At 45.1% G+C, this 24,179-nt stretch overlaps 1 protein-coding gene across 1 annotated transcript in view; it reads right to left on the bottom strand.

Annotated features, from left to right (window-relative positions):
- The window catches only part of ST8SIA4 (ST8 alpha-N-acetyl-neuraminide alpha-2,8-sialyltransferase 4), a 183,265-nt gene that overhangs the window by 152,839 nt on the left and 6,247 nt on the right, over window positions 1–24,179 (bottom strand). The window contains exon 2 of the mRNA XM_060235641.1: window positions 17,093–17,224. Within this exon, the coding sequence (XP_060091624.1) occupies window positions 17,093–17,224 (132 nt within the window). The remainder of the gene's footprint in view (window positions 1–17,092; window positions 17,225–24,179) is intronic.

Here is a 24,179-nt window from a genome sequence, read left to right as displayed (position 1 = left end):
AACACTGTCAGGAAGACAAATGGCCCCAACAACCACTTGGCAATCTACACGCTTTTAGGTAAACTCCCATATTCTGTAGCTGCAGTTAATTTATTGTGAGGAATGAAAATGGAAGATTTATGTTTAGATTCTCCTAGGTGTTATTGATTACCAAAAGACAAATGACCACTATTATAACTAACTCCATGCTATTTTATTTATACTGTAAGGCGTCTTGGTAAACAAAGCTTTCCCTTTTTAAATATTTCATTGATCGTTTTTCTAACAAGTCGCATCACTTCCTCAGAACAGAATAAATCACAAAAAATAAACACATAAACATTTTCCCACTTGAATCCAGCACTTGCAGTTTTGTACATGTCCTTCTTTGGTGAAAACCATGCAAAATCAAAGTTCTTAAGGGGCCTGATCTAATACCCATGCTACATCAGGGGTGTCAAACTAATTTGTTATGAGGGATGGATCTGACATAAATGAGACCTTGTCAGGCCAGGATAGGCTATCTCAGGCAGGCCATGTGTGCACCTATTTAAGATTAGGTAGCAGATATAAACTTTGTAAAGGACACAGACAAACATGACTAAATTTTTTTTTAAAAAAAACTTAAAACATGCTTAAAACATTAGCACTCATTGGTCTTAGAGGTGCTTCCTTTGTATTTCTCCCATGGGATCCAGGGAACTGGGCAAAGGAAGCCTCAACCGATGGAGAAAATCAAGATTTTGCTCTATAGCTCCTATGTGATTGACCAAGTCTTGCAAAGCAAGTTGAGATACAGAAGGAAGCAAGAGGGAGAGAGAAGGAAGCAGACAAGACCAGTTGCTTGGTGGCTTGATAGGAGCCCTCCGGGGGGCGGGGCTGATTTGGCCCCGGGGCTGCATGTTTGACACCCCTGCTCTACATAGTTCATAGAACTGATCGGGGCTTGTTTTGTAGAAAAGGCCCAGCAGGAATTCATTTGCATATTATGCCACACCCCCTGATGTCACCATTGTTTTGTGCAGGGCTTATTTGTAGAAAAAGCCCAGCAGGAACACATTTGCATATTAGGCTGCACTCCCTGACACCAAACCAGCTGGAACTGTGTTCCTGCTCAAAAACAGCCCTGGAACTAACACAAAAATGTTGATCCTGGAACCCCAACTGACATGAGAAATTGCATTGGCACTACTAAGGAATGTTCAAACACTTGCCGATTCAGCTCAAATCCTGCTCAGCAGTCTTTTTTTAGGTTTTAATGTTAATAAGAAACTGTAGGTGTTTGCAATTAATAATTACCGGGTCAGTGTTATTAGAATGGGTTGCAGAACTAGTCATGAATGTCTTTGCAACAGTTTCCCCCTGTAAAACACACTGAGAACATAAGATCATAAAGAAGCCATGTTGGATCAGACCTATGGTCCATCCAATCCAACACTCTGTGTCACATTCAACTGATAGAGGTCCTACAACTGATAGACAAATTAAAAACTAATAAGTCACCGGGTCCGGATGGCATACATCCGAGAGTTCTGAAAGAACTCAAAGTTGAACTTGTGGATCTTCTAACAAAAATCTGTAATCTTTCATTGAAATCTGCCTCCGTTCCTGAGGACTGGAAGGTAGCAAATGTCACCCCCATCTTTAAAAAGGGTTCCAGAGGAGATCCGGGAAATTACAGGCCAGTCAGTCTGACTTCAATACCGGGAAAGTTGGTAGAAACCATTATCAAGGACAGAATGAGTAGGCACATTGATGAACACGGGTTATTGAGGAAGACTCAGCATGGGTTCTGCAAGGGAAGATCTTGCCTCACTAACCTGTTACATTTCTTTGAGGGGGTGAACAAACATGTGGACAAAGGCGACCCGATAGATGTTGTTTACCTTGACTTCCAGAAAGCTTTTGATAAAGTTCCTCATCAAAGGCTCCTTAGAAAACTTGAGAGTCATGGAGTAAAAGGACAGGTCCTCTTGTGGATCAAAAACTGGCTTAGTAATAGGAAGCAGAGAGTCAGTATAAATGGGCAGTCTTCGCAGTGGAGGACGGTAAGCAGTGGGGTGCCGCAGGGCTCGGTACTGGGTCCCATGCTCTTTAACTTGTTCATTAATGATTTAGAGTTGGGAGTGAGCAGTGAAGTGGCCAAGTTTGCGGATGACACTAAATTGTTCAGGGTGGTGAGAACCAGAGAGGATTGTGAGGAACTCCAAAGGGATCTGTTGAGGCTGGGTGAGTGGGCGTCAACGTGGCAGATGCGGTTCAATGTGGCCAAGTGCAAAGTAATGCACATTGGGGCCAAGAATCCCAGCTACAAATACAAGTTGATGGGGTGTGAACTGGCAGAGACTGACCAAGAGAGAGATCTTGGGGTCGTGGTAGATAACTCACTGAAAATGTCAAGACAGTGTGCGTCTGCAATAAAAAAGGCCAACGCCATGCTGGGAATTATTAGGAAGGGAATTGAAAACAAATCAGCCAGTATCATAATGCCCCTGTATAAATCGATGGTGCGGTCTCATTTGGAGTACTGTGTGCAGTTCTGGTCGCCGCACCTCAAAAAGGATATTATAGCATTGGAGAAAGTCCAGAGAAGGGCAACTAGAATGATTAAAGGGCTGGAGCACTTTCCCTATGAAGAAAGGTTGAAACGCTTGGGGCTCTTTAGCTTGGAGAAACGTCGACAGCGGGGTGACATGATAGAGGTTTACAAGATAATGCATGGGATGGAGAAAGTAGAGAAAGAAGTACTTTTCTCCCTTTCTCACAATACAAGAACTCGTGGGCATTCGATGAAATTGCTGAGCAGAAAGGTTAAAACGGATAAAAGGAACTACTTATTCACCCAAAGGGTGATCAACATGTGGAATTCACTGCCACAGGAGGTGGTGGCGGCCACAAGTATAGCCACCTTCAAGAAGGGTTTAGATAAATATATGGAGCACAGGTCCATCAGTGGCTATTAGCCACAGCGTATGTGTGTATATAAAATTTTTTGCCACTGTGTGACACAGAGTGTTGGACTTGATGGGCCGTTGGCTTGATCCAACATGGCTTCTCTTATGTTCATATATATATATATATATATATATATATATATATATATATATATATATATATATATATATATATATATATATATATATATATATATATATATATATACACATACACACACACACACACACACACACATTATGGCTAATAGCCTCTGCTCCATATTTTTATCCAATCCCCTCTTAAGTCACGCAATGCTTGTAGCTGCCACAACCTCCTGTGGCTGTGATTTCCACATGTTAATCACCACACATTGCCAATCTTAAAAAGGGATCAAGTAAGTAACAGTGACTTTAAGCGTGCACCAAGTTGTGAAACACAAGTTCCAGATCATAATAAGAACATGAGAGAAGCCTTGTTGGATCAGACCAACACTCTGTATCACACAGTGGCAAAAAACAAAAACAAAACTAAACCCATGTTCCATCAGAAGGTTCACAAGTGGTGCTAGAAGCCCTTCCACTTTGCACCCCCCCCCCAGCACCAAGAATACAGAGCATCACTGCCCCAGACTGTTCAAATAAAATGCTGTGGCTAATAGCCGCTGATGGACTTCTGCTCCATATTTTTATTCAATCCCCTCTTAAAACAGGCTATGCTTGTAGCCTCCACCATCTCCTGCGGCCGTGAATTCCACATGTTAATCACCCTTTGGGTGAATAAGCACTTCCTTTTATTTGTTTTAACCTGATTGATCAGCAATTTCATTGAATGCCCACGAGTTCTTGTATTGTGAGAAAGGGAGAAAAGTACCTCTTTCTCTGTTTTCTCCATCCCATGCATAATCTTGTAAATTTCTATCGTGTCACCCCGCAGTTGACGTTTCTCCGAGCTAAAGAGCCCCAAACGTTTTAACCTTTCTTCATAGGGAAAGTGTTCCAAACCTTTAATCGTTCTAGTTGCCCTTCTACACTTTTTTCCAATGCTATAATACCCTTTTTGAGGTGCGGTGACCAGAACTGTACACAGTATTCCAAATGAGTTCGCACCATCGATTTATACAGGGGAGCATTATGATACTGGCTGCTTTGTTTTCAATCCCCTTCCTAATAATTCCCAGCGTGGTGTTGACCTTTTTTATTGCAATCGCACACTGTCTTGACATTTTTTTCAGTGAGTTATCTACGACGACCCCTAGTTCTCTCTCTCTCTCTTGGTCAGTCTCTACCAGTTCACACCCCCATCAACTTGTATTTGTAGCAGGGATTCTTGGCCCTGATGTGCATTATTTTGCACTTGCCACGTTGAACCTCATCTGCCATGTTGTCGCCCCACTCACCCAGCCTCAACAGACCCCTTTGGAGTGCCTCACAATCCTCTCTAGTTCTCACCACCCTGAACTATTTAGTGTCATCTGCAAACCTGGCCACTTTGCTGCTTACTCCCGACTCCAGATCATTAATGAACAAGTTAAAAAGCATGAGTTGTATCAACACGCAACCTGATGTTAAAGGGACGTGTTACTCATATAAGATTAGCTGTGCTCAGTTTTAAGGCCATCATTTTATCCATTGGGTATGTCTCCTCTCCAAACTATGGTCACTTAGAACTGTTGCATCTCCACAATTCTCTAACGTCTGTGTTGCAAAACACGCTTTTCCTCAAACAATATGAAGCCTGCTACACCAGTGGCTCCCCCTCCTTCTCCCCCTTAGAAAACAGCTGGCATTCCTTGGGGGGGGGCGGATCCCTAGCCACCCCCTCGGGGACCGTTGCGTCACTCCCCCATAAGGAAACATATGACATTTGTTTTTTGTGTGGGCGGGGCGTGCATGTGTGGGCGGGGGGGGGGGGGCAGCTGTCACTTTGGAATGCGGCTTGATGATGAAAGGGTACCCTTATTTACTACTCCTTCCTTCCATAGGAAATAATGAAGAATAGAGGCACATTCTTTTGTGGCTCATAGAATTGGACCCCCTGGTCCAATCCTTTTGAATCTTGGGGGGGTATTTTGGGGAGAGGCACTAGATGCTATACTGAAAATTTGGTGCCTCTACCCAAAAAAACAGGGCCCCCCCAGAGCCCCAAATACCCACAGATCAATTCTCCATGATTTTCTATGTGAATAAATCTCTATAGGGAATAATAGAGTTCCCAGCAGACATTTCCCTCCCCTCCCCCCACTTTCTGACGTCCCTAAAGCAGGGGGAGGGTCTCCAAACCGGGCGATCCCCTGCCCCCACCTGGGGATTGGCAACCCTATATTCAGAGCACTATGCATCTGTAAGTTGCTACAGTTTTCAGATATTTATTTCATCTACATCTTCCCCCCTCTGGTATTATTGGTGTGTTCCTGCTCTAACTCCAGAACTAATTTCAGATATGCTCCTAGTTAAATCAGAATTAAAAGAAGTGAAATAGCTAGAAAAAAAAATCCAGAAAAGTAAAAAGAATGAAAGGGACTTCAAGCATATGAGAATACCAAGCATAACCAATTAACAATAATCTAAAAGAACATACTAATATGTAAGAATCAAATTGCCAGGTTACATGGTCCACAATAAAAATCATGCTGCATTTCAGAAAACAAACCTCACCAGCAGAGTAAAAAAAAAAATTATAATAAATCCCAATTGCTTCTAACACTGGCCACAATATACAGGTAGCCATAAAAGATGGCCCTGGAGTATGTATTAAGACCACAAAGGACTATAAATAGTTATATGTTGATTATACAATGGGATTCTCTGTTATTATTATTGACGTTATTGTGCACATCTCTTTAGGCCTCTGCTGCTTTTTGTTTGCAATTGGGAATCTTGTACTATATTCCTCTTATTGAAACAATCACAAATACAGAGGAAATCAGTCTCATGGCATACTGAGTATGAAGGAAGATGAATAATAAAAACATTATAAGGCTGGGGTTTTTTGAGACTAGCAAAAGAAGAGGGAGGGCAGATGGTGCCACAGCAGCTAGGACTACTTTTTATTTGTTTATTCTACTATTAGTGTACATGGTATATTACTTAAGGTTGGGGGGAGACAAGTTGGTGGACTGATGAATTTGCAGTCTAAGGGACAATTCACACAATATGAAGTCCTTGTGATCACAAAGAGAACTTTGGATCACAGGTGTGCAGGGAACACACAAAATTGCCTTAAGCTGAATTAGACCATTCATCCATCAAGGTCGATACTCAGACTGACAGCAGCTCACCACAGTCTCAGATAGCCATCTTTTACATCACCTACTATCTGGTCTTTTTTTACCTGGAGATACTGGGGACTAATCTCAGGATCTTCTGCATGCAAAGCAGAGGCTCTTCCACTGAGCCACAGCTCCTCCCCAAGGAAAAGACTGACATCATTTAAGAAAGTCAGATAAGAGGACAGTAACAAGTGTTTTAGGACTCTTTCTGGAATCCACTTTGCTCCTTTACTGGCTGCCTCTTTACAACAATATCTAAGAAGAACAATGGGCCACTGCTGCTCTTTTTTCCACCAACTAATGTCAATAAGGAGTCAATGGCTTACTTTCAGGGCAGCAATCTCCACTTTTAAGCATGCATTGCATTATAAGCATCTGGAGCAAACGGTAATAATAATAATAATAATAATAATAATAATAATAATAATAATAATAATAATAATAATAATAATAATAATAATAATAATAATAATAATAATAATAATAATAATAATTTTTATTTATATCCCACCCTCCCCGCCAAGGCAGTAAGGGTGTTCAGGGCAGAAAGTAAAACTCTGAACTAAATATAAACTGAAAAGCAACTCATCTTCAAAATCAAACCCTGATGGCTTCTCAAATAAGTAAATGGAAATCTTTTGCCCACCAAGGTCGGAATAACGAGTCGGACACGATGCATTGGACTGAAATTGGGCCACTTTATTAACTTACAACATGAACAGCAAGGGTACCCCACCAGCGGCCTGGCCAGGGCTAGGGGTCACCGCGACCGCTCCCCTGCCATTAACGGGCGAGGACCCAGCCCCCCTTCCGGAGCTGAGCTGCTCAGCTCCCTCCAGGCAGGCCCAGCAGGGAGGCCCGCACCAGAGGGCCCAAACCCAGATGCACGTCTCGGCGGAAAGGCACCCTCTAGCTGAGCCTCCTGGACAGTCTGCATTCTCCAACCCGGGTCTCCAAACCCCAAGGCCGATCATGCCAGACCCCAAATTTCCCCCAAAGTGGGGGATGCTTCACAGTCCTCCCCTAGCCGCATAGTGTCCTAAACCCCTAAAACCTGCCACTAATAAGGCCAAGTCTCTACTTAGGGCTTAGCACCCACTGGGAGGCCCAAAGCCACTCGCAACCCTTGCTGCAAATCTCTCAGAAAAAGCACATTACCCTTTTCCGAGAGATGTACCCCATCCCCTCTGTAGAGGTCAGGACATCTCACCGAAATATCCGGATGGGGTAAATAGTGGCCCAAACCCTTCTCAAGTAATTTTTTAATTTCTTTATTGGCTTTATACCTAGCTCTTTCTAAGGCTGCAGGGTCCACAGCATGACGCCACACTTGGCGGGGCAGCATGGCTGACCAAACTATCGTGGTCTCCGGCCATCGCTCCCTAATGCGCTGGAAGTCATCCCGGGCTTGCCACACCAAGGCCTTACCCTTCAATAACCCTACATCATTACCTCCCAGGTGAACAATTAAGACCTGTGGAGGAGGACCCGCTCTACCTTTGAATAACAACGGCAGCAAGCCTGGCCACTGGAGGCCCCGGCGCCCCTGCCATTCGATAACCGCATGCTGGCTGAGTCCCAGCTGAGAGCCGACCGCAGTTCTCCGTGCTTGAAGAGCAGCCCAAAACACGTAGCTATGGCCGCAGATGAGAACTCGGCACCGGCTCCTCTGGCCAGGAACAGCAGCATCTAAAAAGAGAAAAACCATTAAACACAAACGGAACCAACTCATGCACCCAATCCAAAGTGCTCAGTGCCCGCAAAAGGGGCGTATGTATGCCTTATAGGCTGAAGAATGCCAACGCCCCAACCTCTGAATAGAGGTGGAAGGAAACCCCATGGCAGCCACTGTCGAGGCTGCCCCAATTCTAAAGGAGTGGGTACCAAACCGCACCCCTGATAACCCTAACTCACCCAACGCCCTGGACGTAACCGCCCAGAACTGGTGCTTCGTTAATGGCTTACCATCCATGTGTATAAACAAAAATCCGTCCTTGGGCCCGCGCACTGCCAAATAAGCAGCTAACGCATTAACTGGACACAACTCGAGCTCTGAACAACTACCCAGCTCGAGCACAGTACCCCGCTGCAACTGATCCGTCTTCGAGCGACGGACAGTAATGACCGCCTTAGGCCCCAAAAACCTCAGGTCCCTCAACTGCAAAGCCCTACCAGAAACATCGTTTCTAGACTGAGCTACCAGCTCACTCACTCTAAGCGCCCCAAAAAAGGCTAACAAGGACGCGGCATGAAATAAACATGCCTCGAAAGGCGAGGCACACACCATGCCCCATACCCTCTTCAACCCCTGCAGAATCGACGGAGACACCGGATTCCGCGTATCAACCCTGGGTCCGGCCTCTCTAGCCCACCCCTCCAGCATCTTTCGAAGACGAAAATCTGCTGTATCTTCCCTATAACCAAGTGCCTTACTTGCAAAAGCCAATGCAGACAGGCACCCCCTAATAGATCGCACGGCCAACCCCTTACCTCGTAACGACACACAGTAATGGAGCAATTCCTCCACCGGGAGGGGCCAAACCCTGCGATACCCTACCTCAGCCCGAAAGTCCTCAAACTGCCGCACGGCCCGCTCATAAGACTTCCGAGTGCTAGGCGCAATGGCTAGACCTATCGCTCTGCAGGCTTTGGCTCTCCAATCTGCCATAACTCCTGGGGCATTGGCACCGGCTCTCTGTCTGCCTCCGGGGCCAGCTGACGAAACCTCTCCATCTGTTTACGAGATAGAGCATCAGCCACCCCGTTGCTCACCCCAGGAACATGCCTGGCTAAAAACAATATATTAAGCCGCAAGCAGCGCAGAGTGAAGGCCCTCACCAACCTCATTACCCGCTGCAATTTGGATGAAAGGGAATTAATGACGTGGACTACTGCCATGTTATCACACCAAAAATGGACAGTGTGATTGGCCATATCCTTCCCCCACAGCCAAACCGCAACTAAAATGGGAAAGAACTCGAGAAACGTAAGATCTCGGTTCACCCCTACCTGCGTCCAGGAATCAGGCCAAACATCCGCGCACCAATGTCCGCGAAAATAAACTCCAAAGCCTAAAGATCCTGCAGCATCAGACATGACCTGGAGCTCGGCCTCAAGCATCAAGTCCTCCCTCCAAAAGGAGACCCCGTTAAACGACTCCAAAAATTCCTGCCAAACCCTCAGATCATCCCTCATGCTGCAGGTAACCCTAGTTCTATGCTGGGGCAAGCGCAACCCTGCCATAGCATCACACAGTCTCCTAAGAAAAGCCCTACCAGGAGCAACCACTTTGCAAGCAAAGTTGAGGTGCCCCACCAATTGCTGCAATTCCAGCAAAGTGACCTTCTTCCTAAGAAGAAATGCATTAATCCTAGCCCTCAGCTCCTCCACTTTCTGCAAAGGCACCCTAGACAACTGATCAATCGTGTCAATCTCAATCCCCAGGAAGGTCAACCTCTGGGTTGGGCCTTCCGTTTTTTCCGGCACTAAGGGTACCCCAAGTTCAGCAGAAAGCTCAGCAAAACCAGCCAGCAGCTGACCGCACTGCCCTGTCCCTACTGGCCCCACAAACAGGTAGTCGTCTAAATAATGAACGACGTCCTGCAACCCCACTTTCTCCCGCACAGCCCATTCTAAAAACGTGCTAAAACGCTCGAAAGTGGAACATGACACAGAGCAGCCCATCGGCAATGCTCTATCCATGTAAAATTGGCCCTCAAAAGAAAACCCTAAGAGATCAAAATCATCGGGGTGGACGGGCAAAAGGCGAAACGCCGACTTAATATCGCATTTCGCCAACTCAGCCCCCACCCCGCAATGCCTCACCACAGCGATGGCCTGGTCGAAGCTGGTATACCTGACAGAGCATAACTGCTCTGGGATCCCATCATTCACTGACTGCCCCCTAGGAAAAGACAAATGGTGAATCAAACGAAATTCACCAGGCGTCTTTTTGGGAACCACACCTAAAGGCGAGACCCTCAAAGTAGTCACTGGAGGCTGTAAAAAAGGACCAAGGATCCTTCCCTCAGCCAACTCCTTAGCAATCTTGTCTCTAACAACCTGTTCCAAACCTTGAACAGACTTAAGATTTCTAGACATGAACGGAACTCGAGGCCCCTGAAAAGGGATCCTAAACCCAAACTTGAAACCCTCCAACAGGTACAAAAGCGTCAGCCCTCCTAGGATACCTAGCCAGCCATCGCTCAAGCGGACCCACCCTTATCGGGCTGGGCCCCTTTCTTGGCTGGAAAAGCTCCTCCACTCCCGCCAGGCCTCTTTGGATTCCTGCGCCCCCGGGCTTTAGGGCAGCTATCAAAGGCATGGGATCCACCACACAAGGGGCAGGCGTGCTTAAACTGGCACGCCTTTCTATTACACACCCCCAGGGATCCAAAGTCCCAGCAGAGCAAGCGGGGTTGAACCGCCTGCCCCGCTGTACCGCGGGGGGAGCTCGACGAAGCAGATGAAGACGCCCTACTCACTAAGTGACCACTATCTGATCGGTCACCCAGGTTAGGCCTAGCCGGAGACATAACCTGCAGCCAAAGCTGCTGGTGAATCCGATCCCACTGGAGGGACGGATATAGGGCAGCCCGCATTCTAAACTCCTGGTCGTACTGTAACCAGGCTGATCCACTAAAGGCAGTATAACCCTTATAAATAATGTCCAAATATTGGAACAATGATGCTGCCCGCCACGGCTGCGCCCTGGCAATTACCCCGGCATAAATGCAGAACCCAGGCAACCAATTAGCCCATGTTCTGTCAACCTTTCTCTTCCGCAGCTTCTCCTTTTCCTTTTCATCTAAATCCTCTTTGTCTTTCTTTTCCATTTCTCGATAAAGAAGGGAAAATATGTCCACATACTCTCCCTTCAAAATCTTCTCCCTTGTGGCAGGAAGCAAATGGTCCCCGAGTGGCAGAGCAACCTCCCCAAAAGGCAAGGCTGAAAAAGGCACCATTCCGTACTGAGATGGTGCTCCCAAAATGGGACCAGACAAGCTCATCTGCCCTGTACCCGGATGCACACAAGGTATGCCCTGCCCCCCTGGCCAAGCCCAATTCTGCACCAGACCAGCCCCAGAAGGAGTAGGCACACCTAAGCCTGTCCCTGAGGTGCCAAGCCCAGCTACTGTAGCAGGTCCCCATGTTCCCCATGGCCAAACCTGCCCAGACCCAACTTGCAAACCATCACCGGACCTACCTCCAAGTCCAGCCAGCACCACCGGCAAACCAATGCCCGACATCCGCGCCTCCTCCACCGCACCTGCATCGGGGCCACTGGAACCGGCATCCTTGCCAGGCACGACTCCACCAGACCTGCCCTCAAGAATGGACAACCTGGTGAGAATATTAGCCTGCCTTGCCTTTTTGGATTGCCTAACATCGCCCCCTTTACTTAAGGAAGGAACACCCGCCGCCTGCTCTAAGGCCTGCAGCCTACTCAGAATATTATAATCCACCGCCCCTTCATCCTCCTCATCCGAAGAGGATGACGGAGGTGGTGGCCTCCTAACAGGAGCTTTAGGTGGTCTGGGTGCAGGCTTCTTACCCTTAGACTTGCCTGAACCTTTACCCCCAGACATTTTGCCCACCTGCTTAATAAAAAGGGGGGGACGTAAAATGGCCGCCCAACTATCTTTCAACCCCTTTCTCAAAGAACCTAAAATGGCCGCCCAAACTGCCTGGCAACAGCCCCAGCTGCCAGCACCTCAAAATGGCCGCCCAACTGTCTCTCTGCCCCTCTCTCAAGGAACCCACAAAATGGCCACCCAAACTGCCTAGCAACAGCCCCAGCTACCACAGCCTAATGCCACTCCACTATAACCAAGGGTGGTGCGGGGTTTTCGACTGACTCCACCTCCCGTGAAGACCAATGCAACCTAAAGCCCCTCACCTGGCCCAAGCTTCCACCAGGATCTAACTCCTAATTTTGAGTAGCCCAAACTGCAGTACTGCAGCTTTAACACTCTGGGCCACCAAGCTCCTGCAGCATATATTACTGAACTCAAAATGCAGGAGCAAGGAACCCCGGCGACCACCCAAACTCCACCAGGCAAGGCTAACCACGTTAAACACCCAGCCCCCAGAGCAACTCAGCCTGCTGGCGTCAATCAGCCCCACAATGAAGCCAGGAGCAAGGAACCCCGGCAACCACCCCAACTCCACCAGGCTAGGCTAACCCAGATGAACACCCACAACTCCACCAGGCTAGGCTAACCCCAATGCTAACCAGGGCCAACCCCTGCTTAGCTCCCAAGATCTGAGGGAACCAGGCTATCCTGTGCTACTCAGTTCAGGGCCCGTGGACCACCCAGCCCCCAGAGCAACTCAGCCTGCCGACGTCAATCCGCTCCACAACTCAGCCGCCGCGCCTCACGAGGAGCACCAAAAGCCGACTCGCTCTCTCCCAACTCAGAAAAAAGCCGCCGACACGACCGCCAACAGAAACGGCCTCCCGAAAAGGCTCCCGGTGACCCAGAGCCTCCCGAATGCAGACCGATCGGCGAGGGACTGAGGAGAGGGACGGGGAGCTAGCCGTTGACGCGGCTAAACCCCGCCCCCTGCAAAGCGCGCCCAAACAGGGCGCAGACCAACTCTCCCGCCCTGGAGGGCAAACAGATCCAAGCAGCCTAGCAGCTACGCTGCAAGATCACGAATGTGTGACAGAGCTGGATGCCATTGCCTTGTGGTTTTCTACTGGCGATGCAACAGAAAGTAAAACATGACTCGGGAAGCTGACCTTGAATTATAACAATTCTCAACAAAAGCAATTTTATGGCCATTTTCTTAAACGCATATGCAAAACAATGTTATTTCCTTCAAAAAAATCAATCAAGTACTGAAATGCAAGTTCTCTGAATCACAGTTGGCTATTTGCTCTTCTGGTGATAAAGCACAGGATCGTTCAGATGCTAAGTCTTCCAAGAGCTCTCAGGCTAGAGATCTCCTGCTGGTTTCCTTTTAATGCAGCTTTGCACATCTTAATTGGCCCTATGCTGTTAATATCTTGGGGGGGGAGGGGTGATGGTAGTGGTTTATTATACAAGACATTAAAATGTTGGGACCAATCCCGCTGAATGTCATATAATATAGATGGGTTGTACACTACAATGAGACTTCTGACTTAAACAAATGAGGCTTTTTTATAATGATGTCACCCTAAAATTGTAGAAATGAAATCCTCCATAAAACGCTGATGCAGTTTTGGGGCAAGAGAACTCTTTGATCTCTCCTGAATTCTTTCAAAGTGTTCAGGAGGAATAATTTGCCACAGCTTCTCATAAAGCATAGCATACTCAATTCTTCACTTTGTAGCAGCCTAGAATCTAGCAGAGGTAGTACACATTTGCCCTAAATGTAAAGAATTTCCAAGCATCTCATGTCACATATCAACTATTCTAGTGATGTCCAGAAAAGTACTCATTTTATTCTAGAATAATGGAACTACAGCCTTGGTACTAAAGATCTCAAAAGAGATAATAACACCGATGCATGGAAAGTGTAAGGTATCAGGCAGGCAATAATCAGCACCAAACCCAAATTGCATGTAGAGAAGCATGTAAAGTCCAGAAAGGTACCATTTTCTGTAATAAAGGTACTAAAGATACATGTACTAAAGATGCATGTAGGTAAGCATATAGACAAGTCCAGAAAGGTGCCCATTTTTTCTGGACTAAAGATAAAGATACCAAGATACAGCCTTGATACTAAAGATCTCAAAAGAGACAATAATCCTGATGCATGGAAGGTGTAAGGTATCAGGCAGACAATAACCACACCAAGCCTAAATTGCATGTAGACAAGCCATCACTCAATTACTATACAAAGTACAATTGAACATCAAGTCATTAAGCAGGGTTAAGACTTAAGTTGCCGTATTCAACTTTCAGGTCTGTTTCAGGACTAAGTAGTAAATTTGGTATTAAAATTTTGTAGCTCTAGAGCTGTATTACAATATTTCTGTTATATTTTAACAATTCATATCAAATATGAATTGTTATAGAAACTATCTAATATTCCAATAGATTGCTTAAATCTGGTGAATGTTGCTCAGAATGGGCAAGACATATCTTTCTACAAACCTGAAAAGGGCCCCAGGTTTTACAGAAAAATCTGAAACCTAAAAAATATACAGTGGGTGGTTTTAAAAATCTGAGAATGATAAAAGGAGTGCCAGTAGCTTTAAGCAACAGACTCCCTAAGTGGCTGTTGCTAAGCAACCGCAGTATTCTAGGCTTGGCTCTCTCAGTAAAGGTTGGGGGGAGGGGGACTGAGCAGGACTCTTTCTATTTCCATTTTAGCATTTCAGAGAGGAGTAATTGCAGCCAGTGGAGTCTGAGGTGGGCAGGGCTTGGGCAACAGAGAGGTCTCAGCAGGATATAATGTCACAGAGTCTGCCCTCCAAAGCAGCTATTTTCTCCAAGCAAACAGATTGCTGTCATCAAGTTCAGTTGTCATTCTCTGATATCTTCAGTTGGCAACCCAAGGCCTGGAAGCAACTTCTGAGTGACTTCATTGATGCCACTCAATTTGCATGACTCAGCTAGGCCTGATTGCTTGTTATTGTTCAATAGCAGTCATCTTATGAGAGCCAGTGTGGTGTAGCAGTTAGAGCTTCAGAGTAGGGACTGGGAGATTCAGGTTCAAATCCCCATCTTGCCGTGGAAGCTCACTGGGTGATTTTGGAGCAGTCACATACATTCAGTCTACCCTTTCTCACAGGGTTGTAGTGCTGATAAAAAGGAGAGGAGAAAAGTGTAAATTGTAAAGTCCTACCCCCCACAAGTCCTTGATGGTTTCCTACCATGCAAGTGGGCCTGGCCAAATGACCAGCATCACACAACTTGGCCACAGTTTTTCAAGTTAGAGGCTGCTGTGTGGGGAGGGGGAGAATGCTTAAGACAGAGGGGCAGATAAAGCTAGGTTGCCTGTTAGATGGGAAAGAGACAGGGTTGCCCACCAGAGGTGGAAATGGAGCTTGGGGAGGGGAGGGTTTGAGGAATGGAGAGATCTCTAAGAGGCATGATGCCATGAACTCCATCTTCCCAAGGAGCTATTACCTAAGGTTGCCAACCTCCAGGCAGGGGCTGGCAATCACCCAAAGTTACAACTACTGTCCAGATGACAAAGATCAGTTCCCCTGGAGAAAATGGCTGTTTTGGAGGGTGGACTCACTGAGGCCAGGCTGCTTTCTACTCTTCAACAGCAGCCACCCTATGAAAGCCAGTATGGTGTAGCAGTTAGAGCAAGGTTCAAATCCCCATCTTGCTGTAGAAGCTTACTGGGTGATTGGGGCCAGTCACATACATTCAGCCTAACATACCTCATAGGATTGTTATGTTATGAGGAGACAAAAGGAGGAGAGGAGAATGATGTAATCTGCCTTGGACCCCACTGTTGAGAAAGATGGGATATAAATGAAATAAATAGATTTCACTGAATATGGGACGCAGATAAAAGGTAAGTTGATGAACAGATAAGAAAAAGAGAATGAGGCTGGGAAAGGGGAGAAGATATGGGGGTTGACGGAAGGATGGAAAAGGGAAGATGTATACAGACGAAAGGAAAGCTTTTTAGGGTTCCCTACCATGCAAGTGGGCCTGGCCAAGTGGCCAGCACCACATAACTGAACTATAGTTTTTCTAAGTAGAAGCTGCTGGGGGGAAGATGGAAAACTGAAAAGGGGCAAATAAATGTTGGCTGGCTGCTGGGTGGGAAGGAAAGAAGGAATCAGGAAAAGGGAAGAGGCTGTGGGAGGGTTTAAGGAAAGAGAAAGAAGAAATAGTGGGGAAGGGGTTAATGAGATGCCTCTCACAAATCCTTGAGAGTAGAGATCACACTAATGGTAACAGTTTAAGATTGTTATAGCATTGTATGTTTTTTGTATGTTATGCATAATTAATCAAGCTTAAAATTAAAACAATTTTTAAAGGAACTGCAGCAATTGCCCCATGCATATTATTTCCTTTTAGATTGAAAACTTCATGCACTAAAGGTATATATTTACAGTGATTCTGAAAGGATTACATTATGTGCTGTGCACATGCCCATAGATTTTTAGCCAGTTCTCTTACAGCAGAGTCTAGCAGATAAGCATGAGTAGTTTGCAAGGCAAGTCAAAATGTCAGCATCTAAACTAAAAGCCATGTGCTTTGGAAGATTCTATCAAAACTCCATCCAGTCCAACTTCTGACTTCAGCCATGGCCACAAGATGCTACTGGCACAGCATTTTTGGTAGAAAAATCCCAGCAAGAACTCATTTGCATATTAGGGCACACACCATGATGCCAAGCCAATCAGAACTGCATTCCTGTGCGTTCCTGTGCAAAAAAAGCCCTGCTACTGGGAAAGTCACAGTGACTAATTGCTCCCTCTTTGTCTTCAAAATTTGGTAAATCAAGTGTCATTACCACAGCCATAAAGACACCTCTGTCTGAGACCCAAGAGAGCCCCTGTCAGTCTGAGTAGCCAATCCAGACTTTGATGGATTGATGGTCCGATTCAATATAAGGCAGCTTCATGTGAGTGTGACGCACCACCAAAAATAAATCTTTATTGGTTACCTTGTGAAGAGTCAGTTATTGTATTACATACACATATTTTCCTTTAACTGGAATATCCACCTTCATATCATACTTATTTATGACTTTTGTATCTTCCCCTCCTCCAAGGAGCTCAACTCACAGAACTCCCCCAACCCTTGTATCCTGACAGCTGTGAGAGGTAGGCTATATTATGAGATTATATCAGGTCCAAGGTTATCTATCCAACCTTCTGTCTCCACCTGAGATGAACTGTAAGTTAACAGTTGTAAAATCAAGACAGATTTGCTAGACTTCCCTCACACACACTGCAAGTTCCCACAACATATAAATGAGCTGAGTGTTGTTTGAGATACTCACCTGATTTCCAGGACCAAGGAAGAATTGATTTTCCATCTTTCTACAGAGTGCTGGAATATCGAAGACCCGCTCTTTTGATTCATTTTATCAGAGCAATTGACCATTGATCTACTTAAACTTAAGTCACCATCTCTGAAACACAATGCAAAACAAACAAAAAAGTTAAAAATAGCTTAATATCTAGAAGTCTTGTCTGCACTACTTAACAAAAGCCAGTGACCATTTATTTATCTGTATCAATGTTAGTTAGAAATTTAGTCTACAATTTAATTCCCATTCTTAGAGGCAAGATCTTTCACATATCTTCTTTGTCTGCTTTCAAAGAAACCATTTTATGTTCTGTGGTGACCCTCTGAAACTTCTGCCTCCCTTTTTCATGAGCTATTCATGAAGGTGCTGTTGCTCCCTTAGCCATACCACACAAGTCTGTTTGTGGTCCTGTCCAGTTGCTGTAGAATGTCAAGTAATCACCTTGCATCCATTGTCCAGGAAAGCTCTAGGAACACCAAAAATAAAACTAACTAGATAGATCCAGGTGGGCAGCCATGTTGGTCTGAAGCAATAGAAAGCTGGAGTCCAGTAGCATCTTTAAGACCAACGAAGTTTTATTCACAATGTAAGCTTTTGTGTGCTAGAAGCACACTTAATTGAACAATCCCATACCATTTCTGATGGTGTGCTTCTAGCACACAAAAGCTTACATTGTGAATAAAACGTTGTTGGTCTTAAAGACGCTACTGGACTACAACTTCACTTTAATAAAACTGTTTTATTTGTCTTCTTTCCTTAATGTCACTGGAACATGTCAATGAAGAAGGTCTGGTTCCCACAGTACTTGTTTCTGTTGGGGGAGGAGGAAGGGGAGTTATTTCAAAGGTACTTCTGGGAGGGAAAAAACCCTATGCACCCCAAGCTGTTATATTTAATTAGAGAAGCTGCAAATTTTACAGTGAATCTGTTTAGCAGCCAAACATATTGTGTTTGACAATCAGATGCAAGCAGTGAATGAACAGAATGTTCAGAAGTACACTGCCAATGATAAAGGAATCCCACATTAGTCAGATTCCAATCTCCCTTTTGGGGTGTTCTGCCGAGTCCCAGCCTTGCTAAGAGACAGTACTGTTTTTTTGTTTTGTTTTATTTTTGGGGGGGCGGGGTTCATAAATCACCTGAGAGTCAACATCAGATCTGTTTTAACTGCTAGGCAACCCAAGCACAATTGCCTGCATTCAAGCCTTAGAGGGACAGGACCATTTACAGGGCTATTCTGATCTTTGAGGGAGAACTCATCAAGAAGAAGAATTGCAGATTTATACCCCGCCCTTCTCCCTGAATCATAGAGGCTTACAATCTCCTATGTCTTCTCCCCCCACAACAGACACCCTGTGAGGTGGGTGGGGCTGAGAGGGCTCTCACAGCAGCTACCCTTTCAAGGACAGCTCCTGTGATAGCTATGGCTAACCCAAGGCCATTCCAGCAGCTGCAAGTGGAGTAGTGGGGAATCAAACCCGGTTCTCCCAGATAAGAGTCCGCACACTTAACCCCTACACCAGGGTCTCCCAAACTTTTCTTTCCCATGGTCCAGTTATTTTTACACTTCTCTTTCATGGCCGACTAAAATTTGGGGGTGGAGCCAGGATACTTTGGGGGTGGAGTCGGGACACAGGAATCATGTCATTTCCTGTGGTGTCACTTCCAGGTCAAGGGCCAAGTGATGTCACTTCTGGGGCACACTGAACCAAAGCTCCACCATTTCCTGTGATGTCACTTCCAGGGCACTCCCCCAAACCCGCCTCTTCTTGTGAAGTAACTTCGTTTCCAGAAAAATCTCTCTGAAACTCATGCTGAGCCAAAATGGGGGTGGAAAGTGGGTGATCAGCAACTTTTTCATACATTCCTAGGGTCCTCTGTTTACACCCCCACACCTGCATGCACCTATCTGTGCATTCTTCTCCAGCTTGCAAGCACTTCTAATGCCCATTTTCAATTGCCTGCATCACCTACACACCCCTTCCTCAACAGCACTGGCCAGTGCATGCAGTTGGGAGTGCTGTTGCCATTGTCATCAGGAACGCCAGCACTGTGTACCACCCACACTGGGCCCTGGCAGCTGCTCTACCTCAAAATAGGCTGACACATTTAGAAGGAAGGAAGGAAGGAAGGAAGGAAGGAAGGAAGGAAGGAAGGAAGGAAGGAAGGAAGGAAGGAAGGAAGGAAGGAAGGAAGGAAGGAAGGAAGGAAGGAAGAAAGAAAGAAAGAAAGAAAGAAAGAAAGAAAGAAAGAAAGAAAGAAAGAAAGAAAGAAAGAAAGAAAGAAAGAAAGAAAGAAAGAAAGAAAGAAAGAAAGAAAGAAAGAAAGAAAGAAAGAAAGAAAGAAAGAAAGATATGGAAAGAAAGAAAGATATGGAAAGAAAGAACATAAGAGAAGCCATGTTTGATCAGGCCAGTGGACCATCCAGTCTAAAATTCTCATAGTGCCCCAAAAGCACCAGAATGTCCACCAGTGGGACCAGGGTACTAGAAACCCTCCCACAAAGAAAAAAAAAAGCCTTACAATCAGATGATCCCAGCCAGCAACAATTCTACCAAGGGGTTGTTTGGTATATATAAAAAAATAGCTACTGGAATGCTCACTCTCCTCCCAGCTGAAAAAAACACACATACCCTTCTTTGGCGCCCAGGCCTCCCGGGGAAATCTCTTCAAAAGAACATACTGCAAGACACATGAAAGCTCATACCTTGAAGAACACTTCATGGATCTAAAGTGCCAGTGGACTCCAGCTTTTCTCTCAAACACTGGAAGGAGGGTAGAAGGAAGGAGAGGCAGCCTAATTCCTCTCTGCACAACACAGAGATGGGGGAAAGAAGGCAGCCAAACAGAGTTTAGGCTTTGCAGCCTGTGTCAGTCTTCAAGGCTAGCTTTTCTCTGCACAACACAGAGACGGGGGAAGGAAGCAGAACAGAGTTCATGCTTTGCTGGGGGCGGAGCTAGCTTTCGGTTTTCTTGTGACCCAGTAGTGAGGCTTCCGTGGCCCGGTACCAGGTCACGACCCTGCAAATGGGAAACGCTAACCTACACCAAACTGGCTTTAGTCAGACCTGGCAGCAACCACCTTGCTACTTATCACTGCACAACTTCCTAGCCTCCAGCGGGGGACTTTTTTCACACACGAGTAGCACGCACAGCATAATGCTGTCACTCACAAGTGACATCATCACACTGGCAACATTACGCACTGGCTGCTCTAGGAGCTTCTGGGAAGACTCTATGGTTTCCCCAGATGCTCTAACAATTTGGAAGAGGAATTCTATGGTACCATAGAGTTTTACTCCCAAATTGCTAGAGCATCTGGGAAAACCATAGATTTTCCCCAGAAGCTCCTACAGCAGACTGCACATGACATTGCCAGCACAATGACATCACTTGCGAGTGACGCCATCATGCCAGCAACATCCCCCTGCTAGCCCACTGTGGGCCGGCAGGTTGGGGACCTCCAGGGCAGGAGAACCCTCGCCCTGCCTGGAAGCTTGGCAGCCCTACAACTTCCACAACTCACCCAGGCCTGACTGCTGTTCAACAGCAGCCATGCTATGAAAGCCAATGTTATGTAGTTTAGAGTCTCAGACTAGGATCTGAAAGACTGAAGTTCAGATCTCCACTCGACTATGGAAGTTCGCTGGGTGACCAGACACACACAGTCTAACCTATTTTACAGAGTTTTTCTGAATAAAAAATGGACAATGATGTAAGCTGCTTTGGGGCCCCATTGCAGAGAAAGGCATCAATAAATATAGCTGATGACTGGTGGGGGGCAGAAAAAAGATAGCTTGGCTGGTGAGTGGGAAGGAAGAGGAAGCAAAAAGAGGGAGAGAATATGGGGTCTGCCAGGAGAAGGCAAAGAGGAAACAACATGGGAAGAAAGATACCTGGGAAATTAAACCCTCCCCGCTCCTGTAAATCGTTGTAGGTTCTACACTTAATTTGGCCTGGCCCATCCTGATAGCCAGAAGCATTCATTGCTATATAACATAAATTCAACAAGGCTGTTGACTCAAAAGAGAACCTAAACAAATCCTGGCTTGAGCAAAGGCGCAGGTGAATATATGTTTTCCTTCCTTTTTTTGTGGTAGTTGACAGGAGATGAAAAAAAAGCTGGCAGGCAAAAACTGTTAAATGTGATAGATTTGCATAATTAGCAAACTGTTTACATAGTAGTTATTTATCTGTTTAGAAAATGTTTATGCCACATCTCCAGTAACTTGCCCAAGGCAGCTTACACAACAAACATAATAAAAACTTTAAAAGATACTAATTAAAACCCAAAATTTTAAAAAATGCAGCCTGTATGGTTGCCAGCTCCAGTTTGGGAGATACCTGGAGATTTTAGGGGTGGAGCTTAAGGAAGGCAGACTTTTTCATCTTCGGGGTGAGATAGTGAGTTGTCCATGAGCCACCTGTGAATTCATGGCGGACATGAGATTTGAACCAAGAAGCACTTGAATAAGAACAAGGTAGGAATCCAGTAGCACCTTTTAAGACCAATGAAGTTTTATTGTAAGCTTTCATGTGCATGAACACTTCTTCAGAGGAGGAATGAGATACAGTGAGCAGAGCTACATACAGCTGGTGGGCAGTGGTTTAGAATGCAAAGTGGTACAAAGTTAAAATTATTCTGCCATTGGATTTTAACTTTGTACCACTTTGCATGCTAAACTACTGCGCACCAGCTGTATGTAGCTCTGCTCACTGTATCTCATTCCTCGTCTGAAGAAGTGTGCATGCACACGAAAGCTTTCATTCTGAATAAAACTTTGTTCGACTTAAAGGTGCTACTGGACTTCTACCTTATTCTATTGCTTCAGACCAACACAGCTGCTCAACTGGATCTAATCGTTTGAATAAGAGTTCATTTATTTATTTACTTCATTTATACCCTGCCTTTCTCCTGTCTGGGGAACCAAAGTGGCTTATATTATTCTCTTATCCTCCATGAAATAGGTTAAGCTAAGAGTATGTGACTGGCCCAAGGTCACTCAGTAGACTTCCATGGCAGAGTGGGGATTTAAACCTTGGTATTCATATCCTAGTCTGACACTGTGCCCACTACACTCTTTCTGATTCTCTTTGCTATTATACAGTGCTACTTCTGTGTTAGTCTCCAGCAGCAAAAAGATTTGAGAAAAAGATGGAACAAGGTCCTATTTTCTAAAACCTCTGATTTTGTTGCTCCAAGCAAAACATGGCTCTGCACCTGTTCAATTTATACACAAGCAAAAAATTCCCATCTAGGAAGCTCCTGATTCCAAGTCTTGAAACTTTGAGTTAACTATGAAACAGACATACATACTTCAGCTTAGAGCATTTAACTGCCACAGAAACTGCCACATTTAGCTGAAATAAGATTTAGACTACTGGCCTCCTATTGATTTCAACAGGGCTCCACTGGTTTGCATGAATAGAATCACAGCCTTAATTCTGTTCCTAACTTGGTGGTGGCAACTGTCATCACATTGTAGCTGACCTGAGATGACCCTGTAGGATTTTCAAGGCAAGAGGTGAACAGAGGTGCCTTGCTGTGTGTCTGCCTCTGCATAGGAAACCTGGATTTCCTTGGTGTCTTGCACACAGTAGTAACCAGGGCCAACCCAGCCTAGCTTCTGAGATCTGGGCCATGCGGGTTAAGGGACTCCTGACTAACTCAGACGTAAAAAGCATCAATTGAAAATTGGATGAACTTTGGATCAATTGGATTAACTTTAGTATATAAACTGTGTAGCTTTAAAATACTGATTACCTCCCCAAAATATGCCGCAGTATTTAGTTTCTCCATATGAGCACCAAGAAGCTAACTACAAAACTCAAGAACAATCCAAAATCTCAGCCATTTAACTGAACCCCAAGAAAATACTATCACAGATGCCAAGCCAACAGCACATTGCTGACCTGCACACATACACACACCAAAGTCTGCAGAACCTGACTATGCATTCATCAGCATACCCAAGCAGTATACAGAAGATCATCAAGCAATGGGAATATATACAACTAGAGGGAAGAGAATGCAGAAAGTTAGTCTGGACCCCAAAAATTCTTGTGAACATTCAATGTTACTGAATCCTACCCCTTCCTCCCCCACTCATCACAAGTTTTAAACTGAACTGTGGGGGAGACATACAAAAAAGCCACTTTTATTTAAATAAAACAAATTCTCTCTAATTTTCACACCAAACAAAAGCACCTGAAAGATTGGATTAATATCATGCATCCTCTGTTCACTAATTAGTGCCATCCAATGTGGTTACTTCAGACTTTCAACATCACAGTTTAAAAATATTTTCTAATTCTGAAAATATAAACTTGTCTTTGTTTTTCTGCTACTCTCAATCTTGCAAATAGAGCTGGGGAATAACTGATAAACTCTCTCCATTTTGTATTTTTTAAGGGAGGGGAGGCTTGTTAAAGCTAATTGCTATGAATGTTCAGTAAAGATTTTTCAGAAAGCTCAAACTGAACTTTTCTGGCGCAATACTTAATCAGTAACCTCTCACCACTGTATGAGTCATATCATAAAGGTATAGTTAAAGTAGCAGGATCTACTTTTTGTGCACAACAGGTAAACTAGATTTTTATATCTCACAGACTCTGAGCTTTTACTGAGCGTAGATATTTGGTTAAAAATGAAATGTTACCTTCCAATAATCACAGTGCAACCCTAAGCAGGATTATTACTTAATCACTGCTAGGGTTGCCAACTCCCTGCCAACCTTCCTGTTCCTTTAACAGAGGTTTAAGGAGATGATATTGATCTGGTGATGTCATTTACATCCATGCCATGAAAAGCTTGTTTGTTCTCACAGGTTAAAGAATAAGACTTCCCCCCCTCCACACACAATGGAGTAATGTTGGAATAATATGGGGATTAACAAAGCAGAATGAAGTATTTTCCTCTTAAAAATGATTTACTTTCAGAAGTTAAAGTCTAAGAAGCAAAAACACACAGAGAGAGAGAGCACTAACAATTGCTCTGTAGGCCCTCCTGTCAATAAGGAAGTAAAGTATTCCCTTTGCCTTCCCACACCTGTCAATG

Source organism: Heteronotia binoei, chromosome 4, assembly GCF_032191835.1.
Source record: "Heteronotia binoei isolate CCM8104 ecotype False Entrance Well chromosome 4, APGP_CSIRO_Hbin_v1, whole genome shotgun sequence".
Classification (NCBI taxonomy): Eukaryota; Metazoa; Chordata; class Lepidosauria; order Squamata; family Gekkonidae; genus Heteronotia; species Heteronotia binoei.
Note: the sequence above shows the minus strand (reverse complement) of the source record. Positions and strands in the feature narration are given on the sequence as shown.